The 21,759-nt window shown below is 36.7% G+C and overlaps 1 protein-coding gene across 6 annotated transcripts; it reads left to right on the top strand.

Annotated features, from left to right (window-relative positions):
• Positions 1–502: 502 nt before the first annotated feature.
• Positions 503–21,759, top strand: PAIP1 (poly(A) binding protein interacting protein 1). 6 transcript variants are annotated; one of them, XM_035566118.2, is made up of 13 exons: positions 503–760; positions 1,668–1,849; positions 5,422–5,538; positions 5,681–5,731; positions 6,699–6,887; positions 9,037–9,149; positions 10,907–11,018; positions 12,326–12,451; positions 15,966–16,072; positions 17,078–17,195; positions 17,374–17,428; positions 18,139–18,232; positions 20,335–21,759. In XM_035566118.2, the coding sequence occupies exons 1-13, from the start codon at positions 559–561 to the stop codon at positions 20,426–20,428; spliced, it is 1,560 nt and encodes a 519-aa protein (XP_035422011.1). In that variant the 5' UTR covers positions 503–558; the 3' UTR covers positions 20,429–21,759. The 6 variants fall into 6 exon arrangements, with proteins under 6 accessions (XP_035422011.1, XP_035422010.1, XP_035422012.1 ...); XM_035566117.2 differs by having other exon boundaries at positions 503–769; XM_035566119.2 differs by lacking the exon at positions 5,681–5,731 and having other exon boundaries at positions 504–769.

The following is a 21,759-nucleotide window of genomic DNA, read 5'->3' as shown; positions in this document are numbered from 1 at the left end:
GAAATTTCGTGTATAGATTGTACATGAAAATACATTATCACTTGAAAATATGTTATCACTGACCAACCAGTAGGGTTGGTGGTTTTTTAAGTACGCCTAACTGCAGTAACATTGTCTCAAGGGAGGCTTAACCGTGGGATTACATTTACACCGCGGTTTAGCTCGCAGTTTGTGCCCCTTTTTGGGGGTAGAACAGCCGCCGGCGCGGGGCAGGCACCGCACCGCACGTGAAGCGGCGGAGCGGCGCGCGGGCAAGGCCGCCCTTGGCACGACGCCGCCGGCGGAGGAGGGCGGCCCGCTGCGGGGCCGGGCCGGGCCGAGCCGAGGCGGAGCTAGGCCACGGCAGCGCCGGCGTTGCCATGGCGACGGGCGGGCGGGCAGCCGTCAGGGGGCGCTGCGTGCGGGGCTCAAACTGAAAGTGGAGGCTGGGGCTGCGGTCAGGCGGGACTTGGCCACCTCCTCCCTCCCTCCCTCCCTCCCTCCTTCCCTGCCTGCCTCCCGGCCTCGCTGCCTCCCGGCCTCCCTCCCGCGACCGCTCGGAGCCGCCCCGGCCCCAGCATGGCGGATCAGTTCGACCGCACTCCGGGCGCTGGTCGGGGCCGCGGAGGCGCGGCGGACGGCGGCGGCGCGGCCTGCCCCGGGAGCGACGGCTCCCCCGGCTCGGAGGCGGCCGAGGCGCCGCAGAACAAAACGGGCGGCCCCCCGCAGCAGGAGGGCCTGCGGCCTCCCAAGACGGCGCCGCCGGGCAGCGGAGGCGCAGGTAACGCAGGTAGGGCTCCCCCCTACCTCCACCTCCCCCCCCCCCCTCCCGGCCGCGGCCCCCCTCGGCTCCGCGGGCGGTGGTCGTGTGTGTGTCTGCGGCCCCGTCGGCGCTTCCCTCCCTCCCGGAGCGTTCTGTCCGTGTGGTAATCCGGCCGCGGCTGGGCCCAGCCCTCCCCGTGCTGGAGATCCCCTGGATCCGGCCTAGAGGGTTGCCAGCGCGTAAACACCAGCCTGCGGTAGCGCAGAGCCGTGTTTGTCGGCTGGCTTGGTTTTTTTTTGGGTACATGTCGGGGTCCCTTGTCAATAAACTTACGAGCTAATCTATAAAGACTATAATCTATCTTTAGAAAATGTGCAAAACGTGGTTTAAAAACACGGTTTTGTTGATTTTTTTTTTTTCGGCAAATTATGTACTAGATGGACAATAGCTAGGTGTCTTTGGGGAGTATATTAAAATTAGTGGTGTCTGCTATTTATTGACCTTTAAAATATTGCTTTTGCATTTAAAATTATGAAAAACCTTCATGAAAAACAAGCAAGGAAACCATTGATTTACTACTCGGGTTAGCTCACTTAGAAAATGTGTTGGAGGCGGTCTCTCTTTCTCCTCTTTCTCTCCTCTCCTCCTCTCTTCCTCTTTCTCATCTCTTTCTCTCTTCCATCACTTCCACACGAACATTTGTTCACTTTCTATAATGTGGAAAGGAAAGGAGTCTAGAGTTTCCAAAAGTGAAAACTATTCATGTTTAAGAAAATCAACTAAAATGGCGTCTAAATAATACAAGGTATGTTTGAAATCATATACTGTGATTAATGTTGAAAAAATACGTATTCCTTATGTACTCTGTGAGAATGCATACCAATTAAACAATGTCTAAGAAAGGCTGTTAATAAACACTTTTCAGACCACCTGCAACAGACAATAATTCCATCTGGATCACAGGATAAAGCTTCAGTTCCTGATTCCGGACCAGAAATGGCTAAACCTCAGGTGGCTGTGGCTCCTGTGGTAGTATCAAAGCTGTCGGTTAAAGCACCTGAGTTCTATCCATCAGGATACAACCAGAACTTCAGTCAGAACTTTGCAGTAAGTGTTTATCTTTTCTTCTTAGTATATTCTAATTTACTTATTTTCAATTTAACAATGTATTCTCAAGATTTTGTTATCTTAAATGCTCCCTAAGAAATTCAAAAGATTCAGACAATAGCCTCTAGAGATAAAGCTAGAAAATTAAGTGATAGTGGGGTGAATATTATGGTGACCCTGAGAGTATTTAGTGTGGGATGTTTTGCTAAAGCTCGCTACAGATAACCACATTCCTTGTTGATTACTCCAAGCATTGACTTCAGCAACATCCGAATAAGCAATCTTTTTGGAGACTGACTCTGCTGCGTTTACATCTACAATGTATTTTAAGTAGAGGCTTGGCTGCGTTTTTGTACTGATTTCTCAGGATTTTGAAGTATGTGTGGGAAGAGAAGCTTCAACTTAAGCTTTTACAAATATACTTGCACTTCTACAAATAGAATCAAATGATAATAAACAATTGCACTGAAACAACTAGATTTTGAATAACTAAAACAAAAATAATTGATTTGAATCTTAAGTGTAGTGTTTGATTTTTTTTTTTATTTTTTTTTCCTTCTTGCCAGTAAAATCATGTTATCTGATGTTAACAGCTTTGCTGGCTTGCTGAATAAAATTACTGTCCTGGATAATGCAAGCCCATGCCAATATACAACTGTGAAAAAAAAAAAAAAAAAAAAAAGCCAACATGAACATGCTTCATGTTGAATGAATAATTATTACTTTGCCCCAGTACGTTACATGTTCTCTGTAAATACTGGGTTTCAGTTTCAAGATTAAAAAATGCCATTTAGAATGGTAGACATTTGCATACATGTAATTACAAACTCCAGAGGCCAGCAATGAATGTTGCTTTTCAGGTGCTTTGCAAAAACACACAAGCATGTGGGAGCTCCTCGTTGCTATGTTGTAAGAATATATTATGAATATGTGTGACTCAACTATTAATAAAAATAACTCTGAAGTGCCAGCAAAACCTAGGCTTTCATTTGGATGTATTTGGTATGTTGCAGGGACCTTAATTTAATCAGTGCACACTAGGCATGGAATAGTGATATTTTTGACCACGAGTTTTAAATTGGAATCAAAACAAGTTACAGGAAACTTCTGTTTCTTCAACTTTGTATTTCATAGCTTTTATTTGTAACATTCCCTGGAGTTTTTAGATGCAAAAGCTCCCATTTTTTCTTACAAAATACACAGTGCTTTTGCTATTTATTAAACGTTTATTATTTTTAAAATAACTTGTTAATTCCTCGTGTGGTAGTGCATTATTGTAATTACTATAAGTGTCCGTATAATATTCAGTTCATCTCCAGTTAGGTCATACTCAAAACTGTCAATTACTAGTCAAGATGCTCCAAGGCCTATTAGAAATTTCAGGAAATTCTGAAGAATTCTGGCAAATTTCCTGTAGAATGTAGAATTCCTGTGGAATTCTCTGTTTGTATACAGCTGTCAGTAGCATAGGAAGATGTGGATGTCTGCAGTAGAATTGGTGACTAGATACAGGTTTGGATTGCCAGTAGGAAATGTCAGACTTGTTCTTTGGACAGGGTATATGAAAACAATACATCCTTCCATCCATCAGAAGGGCATAATGTCCTCATGCCATAGTTCCAGTAGTAAAATTTGTGTTCTCTAGGTTGGAAGCTTTTTTTTTTTTTTTAACCCTTGTTTTTCTACTTCAAATAATTTCCAGTTAGAGGCTGAGAAGCCTCAGTGGCTGTTTTTATTCATTTAGCCAAGCATAAGAGTGTCACTTAACCTCATATATGAACTAAAATATGCAGCCTCGTACATACAGCATTCTTTGTACTTAAGTTTTTCAATAATGTTATTGTAAACTTGATGAGTGTATATAAACTGAAGGAGGAAAAGCTTGTTCCTAAGAAGTCTGAAGAGAAATCAAATCAATGATAAATTATTGGTAACTTAAGTTCCTAAGTGGAAATGTTGTGAGTACTTCTCAGGTATAGGAAAGTGTTATTTGGCACATTAGCTGAAACAGCCTGAGAGCAGCTCATGCATCTTTTCTATAGAGTTTCTGATTTTTACTTTTATGTAAATCAGAGGGTAGTACCTATTTAGCCTGTCCATTGTTATGGCTTTAAATTCGTGAATCGACTCTTAGTAGAAAAGAGACAAACCAACAACTTTCAAGTTAGCATCTCTTCCTTTTTTGTTGTGCCTAATCCAGGGTCTAGTCCTATAGCTGTCAAACATAAAAGAGAGGGATTAGGCAGTGTTGGCCTGACTGAGAAATCATTGAAATTAATGGAAAATTTCTAGTTGACTTTTGTGGCTTTGAATCATAAATTTGTAATGAATGTGTAAACTTATAGCCTTTTGTTCGCTAACTACTGTTTAAAAATAACCAGGAGGAATTTGCTTTGTTTTCCATTAGTTGGTACAGTGCATGGTGCTGTATTCTCTGTTAAATCTTAAAATCTGCCAATGAGAAATGTAAGTGACTTATGTCTAGAAGTTACTGAACTAAATATAGTTTTTAAAGTATGGAACATTACTAATTTAGCAACAACATACATTAACATTTTAATTACTCGTTTTTCCTTCAGTTTATTCTGTTCCCAGCATAGTTACTGAAACTTGGGCTGCCTTTGGAATTGTGTATTTAATATAAGTAGATGAATGTGGTCTTGAGTTTAGCCTCTTAAATTCAGAATGCGAGGAGGAACATGAATACAGGGACACCAATTGACCCTTTCCAAAACAAGGACATTCTTTTCCGAGACTAGATTCTTTACAGTGAGGATGAGAAGATACTTTCTCTGCTGAATGAGAGTGTATTAACAACCTGGTGAATGTCAGAACGAGCAGATGCTTTTTCCAGCTACAGCAATTACTCTCCCTGCAACCTGGCTGCAGAATTTCAAAACAGCTTGTTTGCAGAGTAGGTAGTTTGGCTGTATGTGACTAAGCTGCAGTAGTTAAACAATAATGTCATGTTCATGTGGAACAAACTAGTTTTACTTTGTACAGTACTTTTTTCTGGGCTGTTCGATTTCTTTTAGAGGAACAGAATACTAGCAAGTTATAGAGAGGCCTATTAGCTCTTACTCCCTGGCTCCTTAGGCACCAAATTGCTAGAGTCATAAAATACTCAAGGTTGGAAAGGCTCTCCCAAGTTCATCTAGACCAATTGCAAGCTTAAAGCAAAGCAAACTTGTGTCAAGTTGTTCAAGGCTTTATCATTATGTATAGTAACAACTAGCCACCCTTTCCTTAAAAACATATTTTTATCCTGTTTCTGGTGTGCAACTTTAAGTAACATTGTCTTCAGTGTCATCCATTGGTCAAATATTCCACCGAATAAAACATCACAAGAATGTCTTTCTAGTTTCTCTTCTGTTATTTTCATGTGTGCCTCATTAGTTTAAGTTGTATGCCCTTATGACATGGGGTCTCTGGGTCTCTGAATAATTTTGGAAATTATGCACTTTTACCACACATTCCTCACAGGTCCTGAAATTTAATGTCAGTACTTGATTTTTAGCAATGTGTGTCTGTATTTCCCCACAGTTCATATACAGGGCTTTGATCTTTTGCAGGTCCATGTTGCTTCTCAGTCTCTCCTCTACTGTGGCATTTTGAAGCCAGAAAGTAAAGGACATCTGCTCACTAAGGGGGGTGGGGAGAAAGAAAATAGAATGATAAACATAATATATGTAAGTCCACTAAAGAAAGGAAGTCTTACCGCTTTACCTCAAAGTTTCATTATAGTGTATATATTTTAAATTCTTTTATTGTTAAATAACAAGCAGTTGAGAACTCTGATGTCCTGACTGTTACCCTCATGTCTTGAATCAGGCTCCTGCTTGGACATCTGAAACGTCATATGAGATGCTCACAATCCCTTGGGTAGTGTGACAAAGTGAATTATTTGTATGTGTTATTTCTAGTGATATCACAAAGTATGTTGCTTCCTATGCTATTCCTCTCATGTACTTGCATTGTAATCATCCTAGAACAGTACTGAACTTTAAAGTGTTACATACATTCACTTTTGAATGGGCAAAATTAGCAGTCTTTTCTTCCATCACTGGGAGCATAAACACTGATAAAGTGCTATTGTGCTAGCCCCCCCCTTTCTTTAGGGAACAGGTGTGTTTACTGTCTGCACTTTAACCTCAATAACTGTGAATCAATGCAATACCACTGAAATAATTTTATTTCATGTCATGTAATCTTTCATCTATTGCTAAAAGATGGGCTTTGCTAACTTCAGAAGATCAGTTTTCCTGACTTAATTTTAAGCGTGGGAACACTATACTGTATTTGTTATTTCTGTAATTTCTTTCCCTCCTGCATATTTTGGAGCACTTTAGCACTTTCTGTAAGTGCAAAACATTTTGTTTCCTATTTCCATTTTTTTCCTTCTACAATTCATTTATCTACAGCCCAGTGTGTGTGCACATGAAGGGTTTTTAATCTCAGTTGAGTAGTTCTATTCGTAACAGGTATACTTACACGTGAGTTAGTTAGTTAATCTTACACTCAGTTTGACAAACTGTTTAATTCTCCTAATTTAAAAAAAATAAATAATTGTCTGGGAGACCCTAATCTCTGTAAAAGTTTGTGACTTAGTTCTTAAGATGATAGGACTACAGCAGCTTTCTGATGCATTGAGGTTTATGCTCTCTAAAAATGTCTGTAAACCGTGTACTAAAGATCACTATGAAGCATGCATGCAAAACATCAGGAGTTATTCATATTCGCATCAGGATGTTATTCATATCTAAGGGCTGTATGGTTACTTCTGGAGCTGGTAAGCGTAACAAAGTCATCTTAGGTTCTTAAATGTTGGTATGCTTCTTCACTGCTGTAGGATTCTTCCTATGAAGATGGATATGATGGCTATCTGACTTTGGCAGAATATGTACAAGACTTCCTAAACCACCTCACTGAGCAACCAGGTTGTTTTGAAACTGAAATAGAACAGTTTGCTGAAACACTGAATGGCTGGGTTACTACCGATGAAGCTTTGCAAGAACTTGTTGAGCTCATCTATCAGCAGGTAGCCTATGTATTCTGTCTTATACCATGGATAGCATAACTCTCGTTACCTAGTGTCCAAGAATAGACATGGTATTATTAGTTGTTATATAATTGTACCTATGTAGCATTTTAATGGTTTGAATTGTCTTTCTCTTTAGACTGAAACATACAGCAAAAGATTATGCTTGACAGATTGAAATGATAGCTCAGTTGTGGGAAGCTTGCCTCATTGACAAGTTTCACCAGTTATCTCAGTGGCCTTTGCTGTGTATTTGAATCTCCCAGGTCATATAGTAGAACTGAAACTGTAGCACCTAATTAAAAGGGTTATATTTGAATTGCTGTATTTATGTAGTACAGATAGAAACGACTCTTAAGCCATGTCCGAGTTCCATGGTTTTGTTTTTTCCTACAAAAAATATTCTTCATAATGCTTAGATGTCTTTTACTCCTTGACATTTAAAAAACATAGCTAGATACCTATTGTACACATCTCCCTTCAGGAAATGTTTCTTCAATGGCAGGCTTTGTTCTTCATTGCTGGTCTGATGGTTACTGGGTCCAGTCCCATTGATGGCCAGGGAAATGAGGACAGAGACCTTAAACTGAACTCTGTACTAATTGGGGGAGCCACTGGAAAGAACAGCTTAATCTGTGTTGCTAAGCAAATGAGCTGCTGTTTCTGTCTTTTGGGCTTGCTGCACAGAACGAAGTCACACTTGCACTTGCTATTTATTACATTGGGTGTCTCTCACTTTCCTGGGTTGGTTGCTTTCAAACTCTTCCTTGAAGGATGTGAACAGCTCTTTTATTCACCTTTTAAGTGCAGGTACTTGCTGAACTTTTTTTTTTTTTTACTGTGGAAATAATCTGGGGTATGTAGAAGCAGCATGACTGGTTGGTTATCGTACAGGACTGTAGAGTCTTGAGTTTCTTATTATCGTACAGCTGCCAAACCTGTACTGTGTCTGGCAGCATCATTTTCCCTTTATTCGGATAGGTGGAGGATAGTGATAAAAGACTACAGCATTCAATATAACTTTACTGAAAGAAAAAACAGGAATTTATCCCACTTAAAAATTTTTGTATACATTAAATAAATTGACTCAACATTTAATGCAAATCTTTAATGTTACCTCTTCCTCTCTCTCCCTGTTTAAAACAGGTCCAGTGTTGGGGTTGGCTGTACCTTCCTTAATTGAGAAGCACTAAGTGTAAACAATCTGAAATACAACAGTTTATGTGGAAAGTGAAACTCAGCTCAATGTTTTTTTTTTTAAAAAAAGCTGTCCTAGTATCCAAAACATAAGATTTTAGGTTTTTTAGGAGGTGATGGCATTTGAATGTCAGTCAAGTCTGCTTTATTATTTTTTCTTAAGCTTCTGCTCAAGTATTTGTGCTTCTTAGTCCTAGCTTATCATAAAACTTTAATTGCAATAGCCACAGCGTGTTTTTAAGCATCTGCCTCAGTGATATTAATTTAACCTAATTGTGCAGATTTACAGATGCTAGACTTGTGACGGAAAAATGCTAAAATGAAAGAAAAAAGCCCTGTGCAGTTTTCCCTTTTTTTGGGTGTCAGGTATCTCAAGCTGTCTATATAGAGTAATGATCTACTTCCCCCATTCTTCCTAATCCTTTTATGTATTTATTTTTACTTGTCATGTTTTTGTATTCTTTCTCTGGGCATCCACTACTGCCAAACATAGATTCTAGTATAGATAGTGCTCAGACTGAATGAACGTGGGTTTTTTGTTTGTTTTGTTTTAATCACTTACTGCTCTTTGAGAGAGTGTGTGTCCTTGAAAAAGCATCTTAATGCCCTCTATTGACTTCTGTATAAACAGCTTGTAAGTGACTTTCAGACGCTCTTTGGTATAGGCTGCAATGGAGAAATAGAGTTGAGGACACGTGGTGTAATGGCAGTTGTTTTCTTAAAGCCACATTATCACAGTATAATAAACTTTTATGTGTCGAAATGCATGTAGCAAAGTGTTCATGAGATATGAAAGTTAACATGACAAACAGTAGTTATTAATCTTCTACTCTTCAGTGACCTAGTTAACTGTTGTTAAACACCATTTTCTAAAATGCTTTTAAATATATTTCCTGATAACCTAATAATTACTTGTACAAATAATTTATTATTTTCACTTTTATTTTGGAAGGCCACATCTGTCCCAAATTTTTCCTACATGGGAGCACGGTTGTGTAACTACCTATCTCACCATCTAACGATTAGCCCACAAAGTGGGAACTTCCGACAGTTGTTACTTCAAAGGTCAGTATCTGCATGTCACTTTAAACCTATTACTTCCTGAGGTTTCCTGTCTTCCTCTTTTATGTATAACTCTTAAATTACATAGCATAGAGGAAGTACATATTTAAAATGGAAGTTTATATTGAGGGTTATTAAATCCTCAGGTGCGTACTGCATATGGAATACATACATATATTTATTTTTTTAATATGAAAATAATGCTCAGTTCAGGTTCTGTAGTCTCTTCTGAACTCAGTATGTTAGGCTGATACCAAATTACAGGGTAACTTTCACAGCTAGTCAACTTCAAAAGTATCCTAAACGTACATATATTCTTGTCCTTTGACTCATGCTAGACTTCATTATTCTGTTTTTTTTTTCTTTAATTACTTTTCTGGCTGGAGATCCTGTGGGAAGTTCATTTGTTGATCAGCTAAGTGACTTTACACATGTGAAATAGATACATAAAATGCAGGAGGGTAAATTTCCACAATTTTTAGAATTTTGAGGGCTTGCAGTTTAATGATTAAGGCTTCATAGTTGATAAAAATACAGTGTTTTTTAAATAGATATATTTCCTTTTAAATCTTACTGCATTACATTTGAAGGAGTAGTACACGTTACTTTAGGAGTCAAATTATCCTTTTACAGTTAAGGACTTCTGGCTTTATAAGCTTCAGACTTATTTAAAAGTTTCACTTAGTCCATGTATGTTTAGGAAAAAACAAAGTTTAAAAGATGATCTAAATGAATTTATGTTAATCAGGAACAGTACTCTACAGAGAAGCTGAAAATACTTATTTTTTAACTTGTTCCAAAGCAGATGAGCCTTTTCTAACTCCAAATGACACTACAAATTATCACTTTTTATCTTATCACGTTATCTACATTTCTTACTTGAGCAACAGCATGAAAGAAATCCATGCTAATATTGGATTACCTGACTCCTGGTTTTAAAGCCAATCCAATAGATAATGTTCTAGCACCCTGAAGCTGTAATATTAAGGTAGTTTATTGTTTTGCTGCTAATATGGATGGAATTGGGGTGTAGATAAAAAGGCCAACCATACGAATACAGAAAACTCCTCTTTCTTTCTAAGCCCACATCTTGACTTAAAATTTGGTATTTCAACTCCTTATATTTTTCAGTTTCCTAGATACTTCTTAATCTGTTGCATAAGCATTGAGAATACATGGGAGATTGTCTTGTTCTCCTTTTGTTTTTGAACCGATATGCAAACCTGCATATTTTTGACACCGTTGTTGAAGACTAAAAATACTACATAACTATCCTGTTATCTTAAACTATATTATTAAATGTGTTCACTTTTTTTTAAATGCTTGTTTGTAACTAAATAATGCACAGCTGTTGCTTAAAATTGCTGGATAAAGAATTTATCACATAAGTGTAAAGGCATCTATGGCAATGTGGGAAGCACCCTGAAATGGGAAAATATCATTTATGACTTTATTTCTGTTGACATTTAGCTACCTTTGTTAAACTTATTGCACCCGTGTTATAATATGTGTATTTTTAAATCTCATATATCTCAGTGCTTGAAAACACAATCATGTAATCATATTTATTCACCTAGTGCAAAATCCACAGCCTTTGTAAAGCCCTCTCATTTCCTTCACAAATCATACTTCCCAGAATTCAGCATTTAACAATTTTAACACAGTTCATACGTTCTTAGCATTCTACTAAATAAGTAGCATGTTATATGTGTTGGAATGTCTACAGATGATAACTATACAATTTTGTTTCAATTTTTAAGGTGTCGAACAGAGTTTGAAAACAGAGATGAAGCTGCGAAAGGAGATGAGGCTACTCGAAAACAATTTCATGCCTTTGTGCTGTTCTTAGCTGAACTTTATCTTAACCTAGAGGTAAGAAGAAAGTTGTGTGTCAAGTGGTTCTTTGTTAATTTTTTGTTGTGTTTAACTAAACACTGAAATGGAGTATCATTTGAGGTGTTGCTTTTTTAATGTAGAGGTGAATAAGTCAAAGAACTTGAGAAAACTTTAATTATAGTTGTGCATCAAAGAAACAAGTAAGCAAAAATAGACAAGATCGTTAAAAGAGAAATGTAAAAAGATATTTTTAGAAAATTATAAGAATTCACTAAAAGAACCAACCATAAACCACCTTTTCCAAAATTTGTGTCTGGTCACATATTTTCTCTGCTGGAAGAATTGGAATGATATTTCTAGTATTTTCTTTTGGCTTGTAAAACCATCAGGTTACTTCACTTAACCAATGTAAGAAATGTTACAACTTGCAGAAGCAGATCAAAATCAATAAACCATGTAATTCAAGCCACTAATCAGAGGTATTATAAGATGCTTGAGGAAGGTGTGGGAATCTTCAAGAAGAGCAATTAAAAATTGAGACCTTTAATGGGATTTCTTCTTAAAATTGAGTCTTTGGCTCATGCGTGAAGCATGTAATCTAGTATTTAGATCAGGTTTTTGTATCTATGATGTATACATACACTTTTTTTGTACATTAAAGAAAAAACAACTCATACCTGTGAGTTCGATAAATTCAGTAGCTTCTGTAGTATCCTTAAAAAATAACTTTTTTTGACTGGAGTATTTAAATGTTGTAATCTATTCTGACACTATAAAAAATTTGTGTCACGAGGAAAGAAAATAATTCTCCAACTCTTTCATGTTTGTACTTAAGTGGGCCTTGAAATATACTTTTCACTTGCTGAAATAAAAAGGAAGCTTTCTAAAGGGCATGGAAGGAGAGGAGCTTGTCTGGTTTTGTGAAGTATATCCTCTATTTTTAATCCATTTTCTGTAATTCTAAAATATATATGCCTTACAGAAGTAAGTCACTCTACAGCTGTAGAGAGTGCGTAATGTAATAGGGGAAAAAAAAAAATTCAGGTTATTTGCCAGGCATTTTGCAGCCATTCTCAGCAATTTATTGACAAAGAAACACAATGCTAGAAGAGCGTTGTTATGATTTTGTCAGATTTCTAAGAATGTTACTCAGTCTGTGTTCTAAAATAGTTGCAGTACTTGATATGGTCTTCCGTCTGAAGAGTTCAACTATGTTAATCACCAACTAAATCATAGAGCATCTAAAAGAAAAAATGTGACTAAATTTCTGAAACTTGAATCTTTTAACTGTTTTTTGTTGTTTGTTTTGATTCTATGATTTTTTGGTTTTTGATATTTTGCAGATTAAAGCAACAAAGGGTCAGGTAACACGAGCAGAAATTCTTCAAGAAGGCCTTCGAGAATTACTAAATGCACTTTTCTCCAATCCTGTGGACAATAATTTGATATGTGCAGTGAAACTGCTGAAGGTGAGGCAGTTGTTTTAAAAGAAGAAAAAAATAATCAAGTTCTGTAGTTGAGCTGGAAAATCTGGTACTACTTATGTAATTATATGTCAATCATGGTATAGTTTAAACACAAATAGTAAGTTACTTTGCTTTTTCTTCATCTGGGATAACTAAAAACAGTGCATCACATGTAGTCATGTCATAATGGTTCCTGCTGGTGAATTGGGGGTGGGGGGGGTAACAACAAAAAAAAAAGGGGGAGGGGGAAAAATCTCATGAAAGCCTATTTCTTTGTGCCATATACCACAGTGGTCACAAATATGAGATCCAGGCTAAGAGAGGTAGCCACATCACACAGTTCTTTTTATAGGTTGATGCTGTAGTGTGTCGTTATTAGCTGTCCTTAAATAACATGATAAAGAGAGGTTTCTAATTGTGGGTAATTAGAAATTCAGAATTGGTAAGGTAAAAAGAGAGAGGGTAGTTTCTTTTCTTAGTCAGCATGAACATTATTAGAGTTAAGCAGCTGTCATTCTTGAATGTCCCTGTTATCATATTCTTCCATGCACTGGTAACGCTTTAACTGAGTGCCTCAAACCAGAAATGAGCAGTGCATAAAGTCAGTGGGATGTGCTTCTGTAACACACAAAGTGCAGGTGACGTGTCTTCTGGAAGTCTTTGTCTTAGAACGATAAGAATTTTGGTTATCTAAAATAGAAAAAAAAGTGCTTGAAGGTTGGGCAGAGAAAATGGATAACTGAAAATAATACTTTTAAAAGCCATACTAGATAAGGAAATGTATGCATAAGAGCATTATATGTCTTTTTGAGATGATGGATGTACTGTCTTACTTTTGGTAGTGGTAGGGGAGACAAAGCTGCAACAGAGGAAATGTTCGTGGGATTTTATGCTCTACATTATTAGTAACACAATTACTTTTTTCACTGCGAACTTGAACAAACAAAAAAGTGAAGTACTACTGCAAAAGTAAAGTGTGAGGCCGTATACAGTGGCAATGGAACTGAAGCAAAGGAGCAAGTAATCCTTTCAGCTCTCCTTTTTCAACTTCTGTTGTAGGAGAAAACAGTAACCAACTTGAATGAATTGCGAGCTTTGGGGTATATTTTCTGGTTTGAAAGATGCTGAGAAGTTAGGGTGTATCACTTTCAAAAGTTCTTTGCAGCAAAAGGTTTTTTGTATCAATCACTTCCTACTGTATTATTTGCATCATTACCACAGTATAAATAGGTATTTCTCTTTCATGATGAACAAAAAGTTTCTTTTGTCGTTAGTTTTACTTTTCCTGAAAAGAAAAAAAAAAAAACTATACAGGGAGAAACTTGTTTTCACGAGCCTTAGTAATATTTATACTTGGGAAAACACAGTTTATTTTGGGAATGAAGGTCAAAATATAAACTCCTTTTCCAGAATTTTGTTTCCGTGTTTTTGGTGCTGGTTTGTTTCTTTTTCCTCGTTCCTCCCCTGTCCTCCCACTCTATGGTTTTTCAGATTCTTCTCTTAAATTCCAGTTCTTGTGGCTTCTTTTAATACGGTGAATAGGGAAGAGAGCTTTTATATCTTCCCTGAAACAAAAGTTTGAATGTTGAAAACATTGAAACAAAGTTTGGATGTTCAAGCTGGTTGCTTCATAGCAAGTATGAGGCTGTGTTTATTGAGTACAGTCACTCCTGCAGCTGATACTTATGTTCTGTGTGTCGCTACAGAAGTAATATATTTTTCCTGATATATTTTCTTCTTCATATAGAATCATTTAGGTTGGAAAATGCCCTTAAGACCATCACATCCAACCATGAATGCAACCCTAAGCGGTAGACACAAAGTCTACCACTAAACCGTGTCGCTATCACGTTTGCATGTCTCTTAAATACCTTCAGGGTTTTAAACCACCACTTCACCTCTTCCCTGGAATAGCAGTGGATACCGTAGTTTTTTACCTGTTTGCTTTGCAATGCGGTGGCTTTTTTATATTAAACCTTTTTGGTACTGTTATCTAGGATCAAGGCAGGACCCTTATAGAAATCTGGGAATATGAAATAAGAGCTAAGATACTTGATTTTCTGTTACATTTTGTTCACTTGTATGATGAGATGCCATTCCAAGCATTTTGGATTATGTGATACTTACACTGAGTAGATCAGAAATTGTTATTAACTTTGACAATAGTAGCAAACTAATTCTGCATGGTTTAACTCATTACTCTTACTGTGCAGATGTTGGGCAGTGAAGTGCCAGTTCTTACAGAAAAGTCTTTTCATCCACAGCAGTTTTAGATTGTCTGCTGCTAAAGTGCTCTCAGCAGCAGTTTCAGGCCTCACAGATTTTAAGTATTAAAGTTCAGGTTAGTCTGGTTAGATGATTCTTGCCTCCTCTTATACAGATGAAACTCTCTGCCATGTTTGATGATAGCTATGTTGATTGAGGTGTTTCAAAAGATTACTAATCTGTTTGTTGTTCTCAGGTAAACTAGCGGCATTACCTGCAAAAATATGGTCTCATTTTTCATAATATGCGAAATGTAGTGCAGAGCATGCACTTAGAGCAATTAAGATCTGACAAATGCTGTTAATCCTTTTGAGCAGGATTCAAAATGCTGCCGTATTTCTGTGTTGTGACCCAGGTAACAGTATGGTCACATGCAATCTCCATCTCCACTGACATCTGACTTCAGAGAGGTGATGAGATGTAATGATTTTCTACATGAAGTCACTGCAATGTTAATCGCAGAATCACAGAATTGTAGGGGCTGGAAGGGACCTCAAGAGATCATCAGGTCCAACCCCCCTGCCAAAGCAGGTTCCCTAGAGCAGGCTGCCCAGGTAGGCGTCCAGACGGGCCTTGAATATCTCCAGAGAAGGAGACTCCACAACCTCCCCGGGCAGCCTGTTCCAGTGCTCCGTCACCCTCACCGTGAAGAAGTTCTTCCGCACGTTGGTGCGGAACTTCCTGTGCTCCATTTTGTGGCCATTGCCCCTTGTCCTGTCCCCACAAAGCACTGAAAAGAGGTTGGCCAAATCCCTCTGTCTCACACACTTAACATATTTGTAAACATTGATAAGATCCCCTCTTAGTCATCTTTTCTCAAGGCTGAACAGACCCAGGTCTCTTGGGAGAAGAGAGTTTTCTCTGTTTGGAGGAAAAAATGAAAAAAAAAACACGTGTTTTGTTCTAATATGACTGGTTCACAGTGTAATTAAATCATTGAAGAGTTATTTCAAATTCTGGTTTAAAGACAGACAGGAGGGAATTGGCTGTGGACTTTTAGGTAACATAAGCATTGGACATAGAGCTACCTTACTGTACATAGTCTTAAACAGATTATTTAACAAGGTCAATTTTATTCTATTTAGTAAGAAGATTTAGAAGATTGGCAGGTTCAACCTTCAGATAATTGGACAATCTTGCATGTTACAAATTGTCAACATAGGAGTTTTTGTAACAACTTGTTAATTTTTTCCGTGATTTGCTTTTTTTTTTAAAAAAAAAAAAAAAAATAGTGCTCATCCCTTGTCTTTAGTTAACAGGCTCAGTTTTAGAAGATGCCTGGAAAGAAAAAGGAAAGGATGACATGAATGAAGTGATTCAGCGAATTGAAAATGTTGTGTTGGATGCAAACTGTAGCAGGTGAGAAGATAAATTTGCTACACGTTTAGAATACTTTAAAAAAATAAAGAATACTGAACATGTCCAAAACACACTTTTACCAGCCTAAAAAACTTATATTCACAAAAAGTGATGTAAGTATCACTTTGCATCTAATAAGTAATATTTTTTCAACTAAGGGTGTTTTGTGTTTATTTTGTTTTGGTTTTGTTTTTTGTCTCAACAGAGGTGATTAATGACCTTTAGATCTTAATCTCCAGTAAGTGCTTTAGGCTCTCAGAGCAAGTGTAAATATAATAGCTGTGATGTCTCCTAGTTTGTACTTTTAAATCAGAATTAAACATTTTTAAATATGGTATTTAAATTGCTGTAATTGTAGGAGTGAAATAGAATTCTTTTTTTTCTGAAGAACATGCCGTTTTGGTAGGGTCTTACTACTGGTTGCAAAAAGTAGAGGAAACAACTGGAAATTTTTTTTCACCTTTCTGAATGAGAACTCTTCTCCATGGATGTCCTTAGAAGAAGAAAACAATTTCTCTTATTTTAGGGAAAAATAGGAGGTGATATCTAATGTATTGGAGAGATTAGTTTGCTTGTTGACTACAGAAATTCAATGTGATTCAGAGAGCTAAAGTTAGGACTATACATTAGATGTTTGAATATCACCCGCCTCTTCCCGTATTCCCCACTACTATCCTTTTATAAGAAAAGGATTTGTTCCTCAAGTTGTGCTGCAGACTTGGTATCTTGATAAAAACTAGAGCTGTTTCTATTTCATATGGACTCCCTACATCAACACAGAGGAAGTGGAGTGTGAGTATTTCATAATTGACACATGGAGCATCTGGACTTGCAGAAAAGAGACTCAAAATTAACTCAAAATTACCTGCAGACTGGACCAAGTATTTTGTCCCTTTTGGGGCTTTTTCTATGATGTAACTGTCTAGAATTTGTAGGATAAGAGAAGCCATTTTATTGCTTATCAGAAAAACATTCTAACTTCTGTACTGCTTCCCTTTATTTTAGAGATGTGAAACGTATGCTTCTGAAACTAGTAGAATTGCGCTCAAGTAACTGGGGAAGAGTTCTTGGAACTTCTTCACATACAGAAGCTACCCCTGAAAATGACCCAAACTATTTTATGGTAAGAAAGTACTGACACTTTGGTTCTTTAATGTTAATTTAATTTGATCCGTAGACATCAATATTGCTGAAAACATATTTTGCTGAAAACGTATCTGTAGTATACTTCATATTGCTGAAAACTACAAAAAGCTGCTTCTCTGAATGCATACAATTTACTGTATAACTTTTGTTCTTAGAATGAGCCAACATTTTACACTTCTGATGGCATTCCTTTCACTGCTGCTGATCCAGGTACATCACAAGCCTAATATATATCTTCTTTAAAAAATTATAATTAAGTTTATGCCCTTCTGAAGTATATCTGAAGTTGTTTGTAAAATATCTGAAACTCGTGCAATTTAAAAGACAAAATAACGTATGAATTTCTGGCTTAAGTGTGCAACGCATGCCTTACTCAGGGTTGAAGAATGTAAATGTTTGAAATGGAGGATATGTATTTGAGTTCATACAGTTCATGTAGAAGAATTTGTGCCATAGTCCTCAGCACTTGGTCTATCCACAAGCCCATAAAACTTCAAGTCGTCTTTTGTCCGTTGTTAGAAACATAGAATCATAATTAGGCTAGAAAAAAAACTTCCAGATCATGTCCAACAGTCAGCCTGGCCTACCAAGTAGCATCACTAAACCATGTTCCTTAGTAACAAGCAGAAGGGTTTGTTTCTTTTTTTGGTTTCTGTCATCTGGGCACAACATGGCATGATGTTTCAAATGAAGATATCTGTGACTACCTTTGCAGTTCTGTGGTATCATAGGTATCTTTCTTATTCTTAAAGGTTGGTTGATGTCCTGAAAAAACACTATAGTAGTAGGTTTTTCTGTATTATGTTTTATGCCTTTTATGGTTTCATTACGTAGGCTACTTTCAGACTGTATAGATCAATGTTAATTTAGAGGACTATCCCTATGATATATACTACTCAGTCTCATTTTTACTATGCCAGATTACCAAGAAAAATACCAAGAGCTGCTTGAAAGAGAAGATTTCTGCCCAGATAATGAAGAAAATGGAACAGATTTACCAGGAGCTGACTATCTGTATGTTTTCTTTCAGAGTGATAAGTTTTTAGATACTAGTTATTTTTTCTGCAAACTTAAGAATGCAATCCTGACAAAAATGAAACCATAATAATATAATTATTGTTTAGCCCTACAGTAGAAATTAAATGTTTGTTAAGTTGTACGTTGTTATCATACAAGTTTGTAATAAATTTTTATTCAACTGGTAATGAAATTTTAGCATTTCCACACAGGTACAAACTTTTTAATGTAGAAAAGAATATTGCAAGCAGAATGCAGCAACAGAGCTTCAAGTATCAGAAAATGAGGCAACCTGTATTCAGTTGATTGATGGCTATATATCCTACCTAGAGATGACCACAAAATTTTCAAAGGGGAAGCTGCTAAATTTTTCTCCTTAGGATAAATAGCATTCCCCCATGAAATGGCTGTTTAGTATTTTTGCAGACCAAGAAAAGCAACCTAATAGCAAAGGGAGAAATAGTAGATGGGAATACGGTCTGATTTTCTAACACTGGTTTATAAGAATTTAAAATTTAAACCAGTAGGAGGAATGTGGTCTAAAGTAAATTGTTCTGAGTTTTTTATTCTTCTGGTTAAAGGAGGACTTTCACAATAGGATTTGATATCTAAAAGTATTTTCAGTGTTGTTGTGTGTGCTAACAGTGCTGGCCTGGATCAATATTTTTGTTAGTAAATTAGAAGACTAAGATGGCTGCTAGCTGCAGAAGCTGTGGAGGGTAAATTAGAGATGTCATGAGGAATCAACAGGCTCATATTGAGGAAAAAATACCCATTTGAACTGTTGTGCTTAGGAGACCAAGTTAAGTGCAAAATGGAAACAGACAGCATTTTAAAAAAAAGAAAAAAGAGTATTTGAAGAGTGGCCTGTGGAAGACAGTCAGCCTTCCTGCAAAGTGACTGTGGAACCCTTGTTGAAAGCTTAAGAAAAGCTTAGCCAAATGTGTCCTGATCCTCTGTCAGCTATTTCTTGTGGCTGTCATCAGGGAAAAGGGTTCTGTGTCAAGTCCCTTTGCAAGTCTACACTCCTGCAAGTAAGGAGGAACAAATAAATATCTTAACTACTTATTTAATGCACAATGCTCAAGAAAAAAATAATTTCCTTAATTATACTTTTTTTTGGCACTTACTGAAGTTTTGTGTGAAACAATTATGGCCTCAGTGCAGATAAATCATGCTAATTCCCTTGTTTGGAACACAGGCACAGAAGATGATTTGGGCACCTGAAACAAAGGCACACTTATTGAGGGTCAATAGCTGCTGACTATTTTTTTCTTTATAAGGGTGTTTAGAATTACATACCCTATCATGTTCTAGCTACAACTCCATTGTCCTCATTTATAGTGGTGAAGACACCAGTTGGACCTACAGGGAAAAAAGCGACGTGCAAGTTACTTCCCAGTAGCTGTGGGAAGGAGCAAAGCTGTTACGTCATCCCCATCATATCTCAGCTTTATTTTGAAACTCTTTTGTAGTCTCCCCTCTGTGCAGTACTGATTATTGTTAACAGGATGCAGCCTTTTCTCTGGTCTTAAATATAATATAAGAGATCTTTTTTTTTAAATAGACTGGTTGCCATATAATAGGAGGTATTATAATGCAGATGCAAAAGGGGGATGAATTAAGGTTGCCTTCTTCTGAGTATCAACAGATAGGATAACGTATTTTTTTCTGACTCACGTGCGACCAAGACGGTTGATTCTGTATTTGAACTAGGATGATGACTAACCAAAAATTATGCTAATTATGCTTTCTGCAAAAAAAAAATGAGTGCAAAAACATCATTAAGTTTTGGAAAGAAGTTGTTTTGCATTGCACTGTTGCTTTTTCTGTCATCTAAAAAACTCTTAACTGCTGGAGAGCATTAGACTGTCTAAAATGGTGACAAACATTATTGTGATTTGTACATGCCTGTGCTTTGTGATCTTGGGTTCTTTTTGTAGCCATGATTTTGTTTTTCCCTCTTCACCCTCTTCTAGTCAATAGTTAACTACTATTTATAAAGGTCTGCTTTATATTTCTCATCTACATCAATATATCACCTATTTACTGTTGCTGAAAGTATGTACTTAATCTTATTTTTGTGTGTTTTTTTGTAGGTATTTTGATGACACTGATGATGAGATGGATCCAGAAATTGAAGAAGCATATGAAAAATTCTGTCTAGAATCGGAACATGAGAGAAAACAGTGAGACGTTAAACATAAACATTAGTTTATTAAAGCAGTTTAGGCATGGTTAGAATACATGGGGATATAAAACTTGTAACATTTGTACCAAAATAAGGAAGTTGAGTTTCTCCAAGTACTAAAGATACACAATTTCCATTTTGTTAAACAGAATCTGCCAAAAATTGTAAACTTATGTCCTGTATCTTAAAATGTTGTGTATATATCATAGTTTATTTTATGTACAGGTATATGAACAATGTTTTGGCTGCAATAAAAATTGACTTAAAAAGTGTCATAATGGAAATTAAAATTTAACTAAAGGGGATCTGTCCCATATTTCCCTTTTTGGGAGAAAGGGGAAGAATAACGTGATCTAACTTTAATTGCTTGCTTGCTTGTTCTAGTATACATTAGGAATTATTCATCCTTTTTGCCATATACAAGCTATCTTTTTTTTTTTTTTTTTTTTTTTTTTTGCTAAGGAGAGTATGGTCCAAATATGGCTTACCTGTTCTGTAGATCATGAGAATTGGTTTGTTAAGGTTTTGTATTGTGTGGGTTATTTTGTGGTTTGTTTTTTTTTTTTTTCCTTCTTCCTCTCCCCAGACCTGTAGGGGTGAGGTCTGGACATTTTTTCCTGGAATAAACATGTGATATGTTGATATTGTGGAAAAGCAAGCAGTATTTTGAAAGTCAGGTGCTTTCAAGACATTTGGTTCAGATAAGCTTATTTTCAACTTTTACATGCAAAAATGATCCTTTTAAATAACTTGCTGTGTTCTTCAAGATTACATGAATATAGTTAGCGTTTAACTCATGCTCCTCAAAAGTATGTGCAGTGCTCAATATATTTTTGAATGTATCTAACATGTCTAACCTTCTGACAACCCTTGTAACTTTTTCCATTCTTCTAATTATTTTGTATAATTTGTCCTAATTTTGTAGTTTGAATACATTCGTATATTTCACATATGTTAACATTCTGAAGCCAACTACTCTTTTTTGACCCAATATAATCATGTTAGTGTCCCTAGGATATTCCATTGTTGTTGGTGTTGCCAAACTCAGTCGTACTGTTTCCTGTTGTCTGTTACTGGTTAGACGAAGTAGAACCCCTTGCAAAAAATAAAATAAAATAAAAAAATAAAAATCCCAAAAAGTAGCTACTGTAAAGAACATGTTGTAAATATGCATGTAAATAATTCTGTTAATATTTCACTGTAATACGTTTGGTTAAATAACTTGTGTCTGCTAATACAGTGAGCACTGACTGTTTTCTGGATGTTTATTTAACATTCATTCAGGTTGGAGTTTTTGGAAAATAAAATTTAACTAGCTTTGTTTCCTTTGGTA

This window comes from Cygnus atratus, chromosome Z, assembly GCF_013377495.2.
Source record: "Cygnus atratus isolate AKBS03 ecotype Queensland, Australia chromosome Z, CAtr_DNAZoo_HiC_assembly, whole genome shotgun sequence".
Lineage (NCBI taxonomy): Eukaryota > Metazoa > Chordata > Aves > Anseriformes > Anatidae > Cygnus > Cygnus atratus.
Note: the sequence above shows the minus strand (reverse complement) of the source record. Positions and strands in the feature narration are given on the sequence as shown.

Bases quoted from the DNA above. Each gene is read 5' to 3' on its own strand.
- PAIP1 (XM_035566117.2), top strand. From the start codon at position 559: ATGGCGGATCAGTTCGACCGCACTCCGGGCGCTGGTCGGGGCCGCGGA. The intron at 12,452-15,965 runs GTGAGGCAGTTG...CCTTGTCTTTAG, and splicing joins GTGCAGTGAAACTGCTGAAG to TTAACAGGCTCAGTTTTAGA. The intron at 16,073-17,077 runs GTGAGAAGATAA...CCTTTATTTTAG, and splicing joins TTGGATGCAAACTGTAGCAG to AGATGTGAAACGTATGCTTC.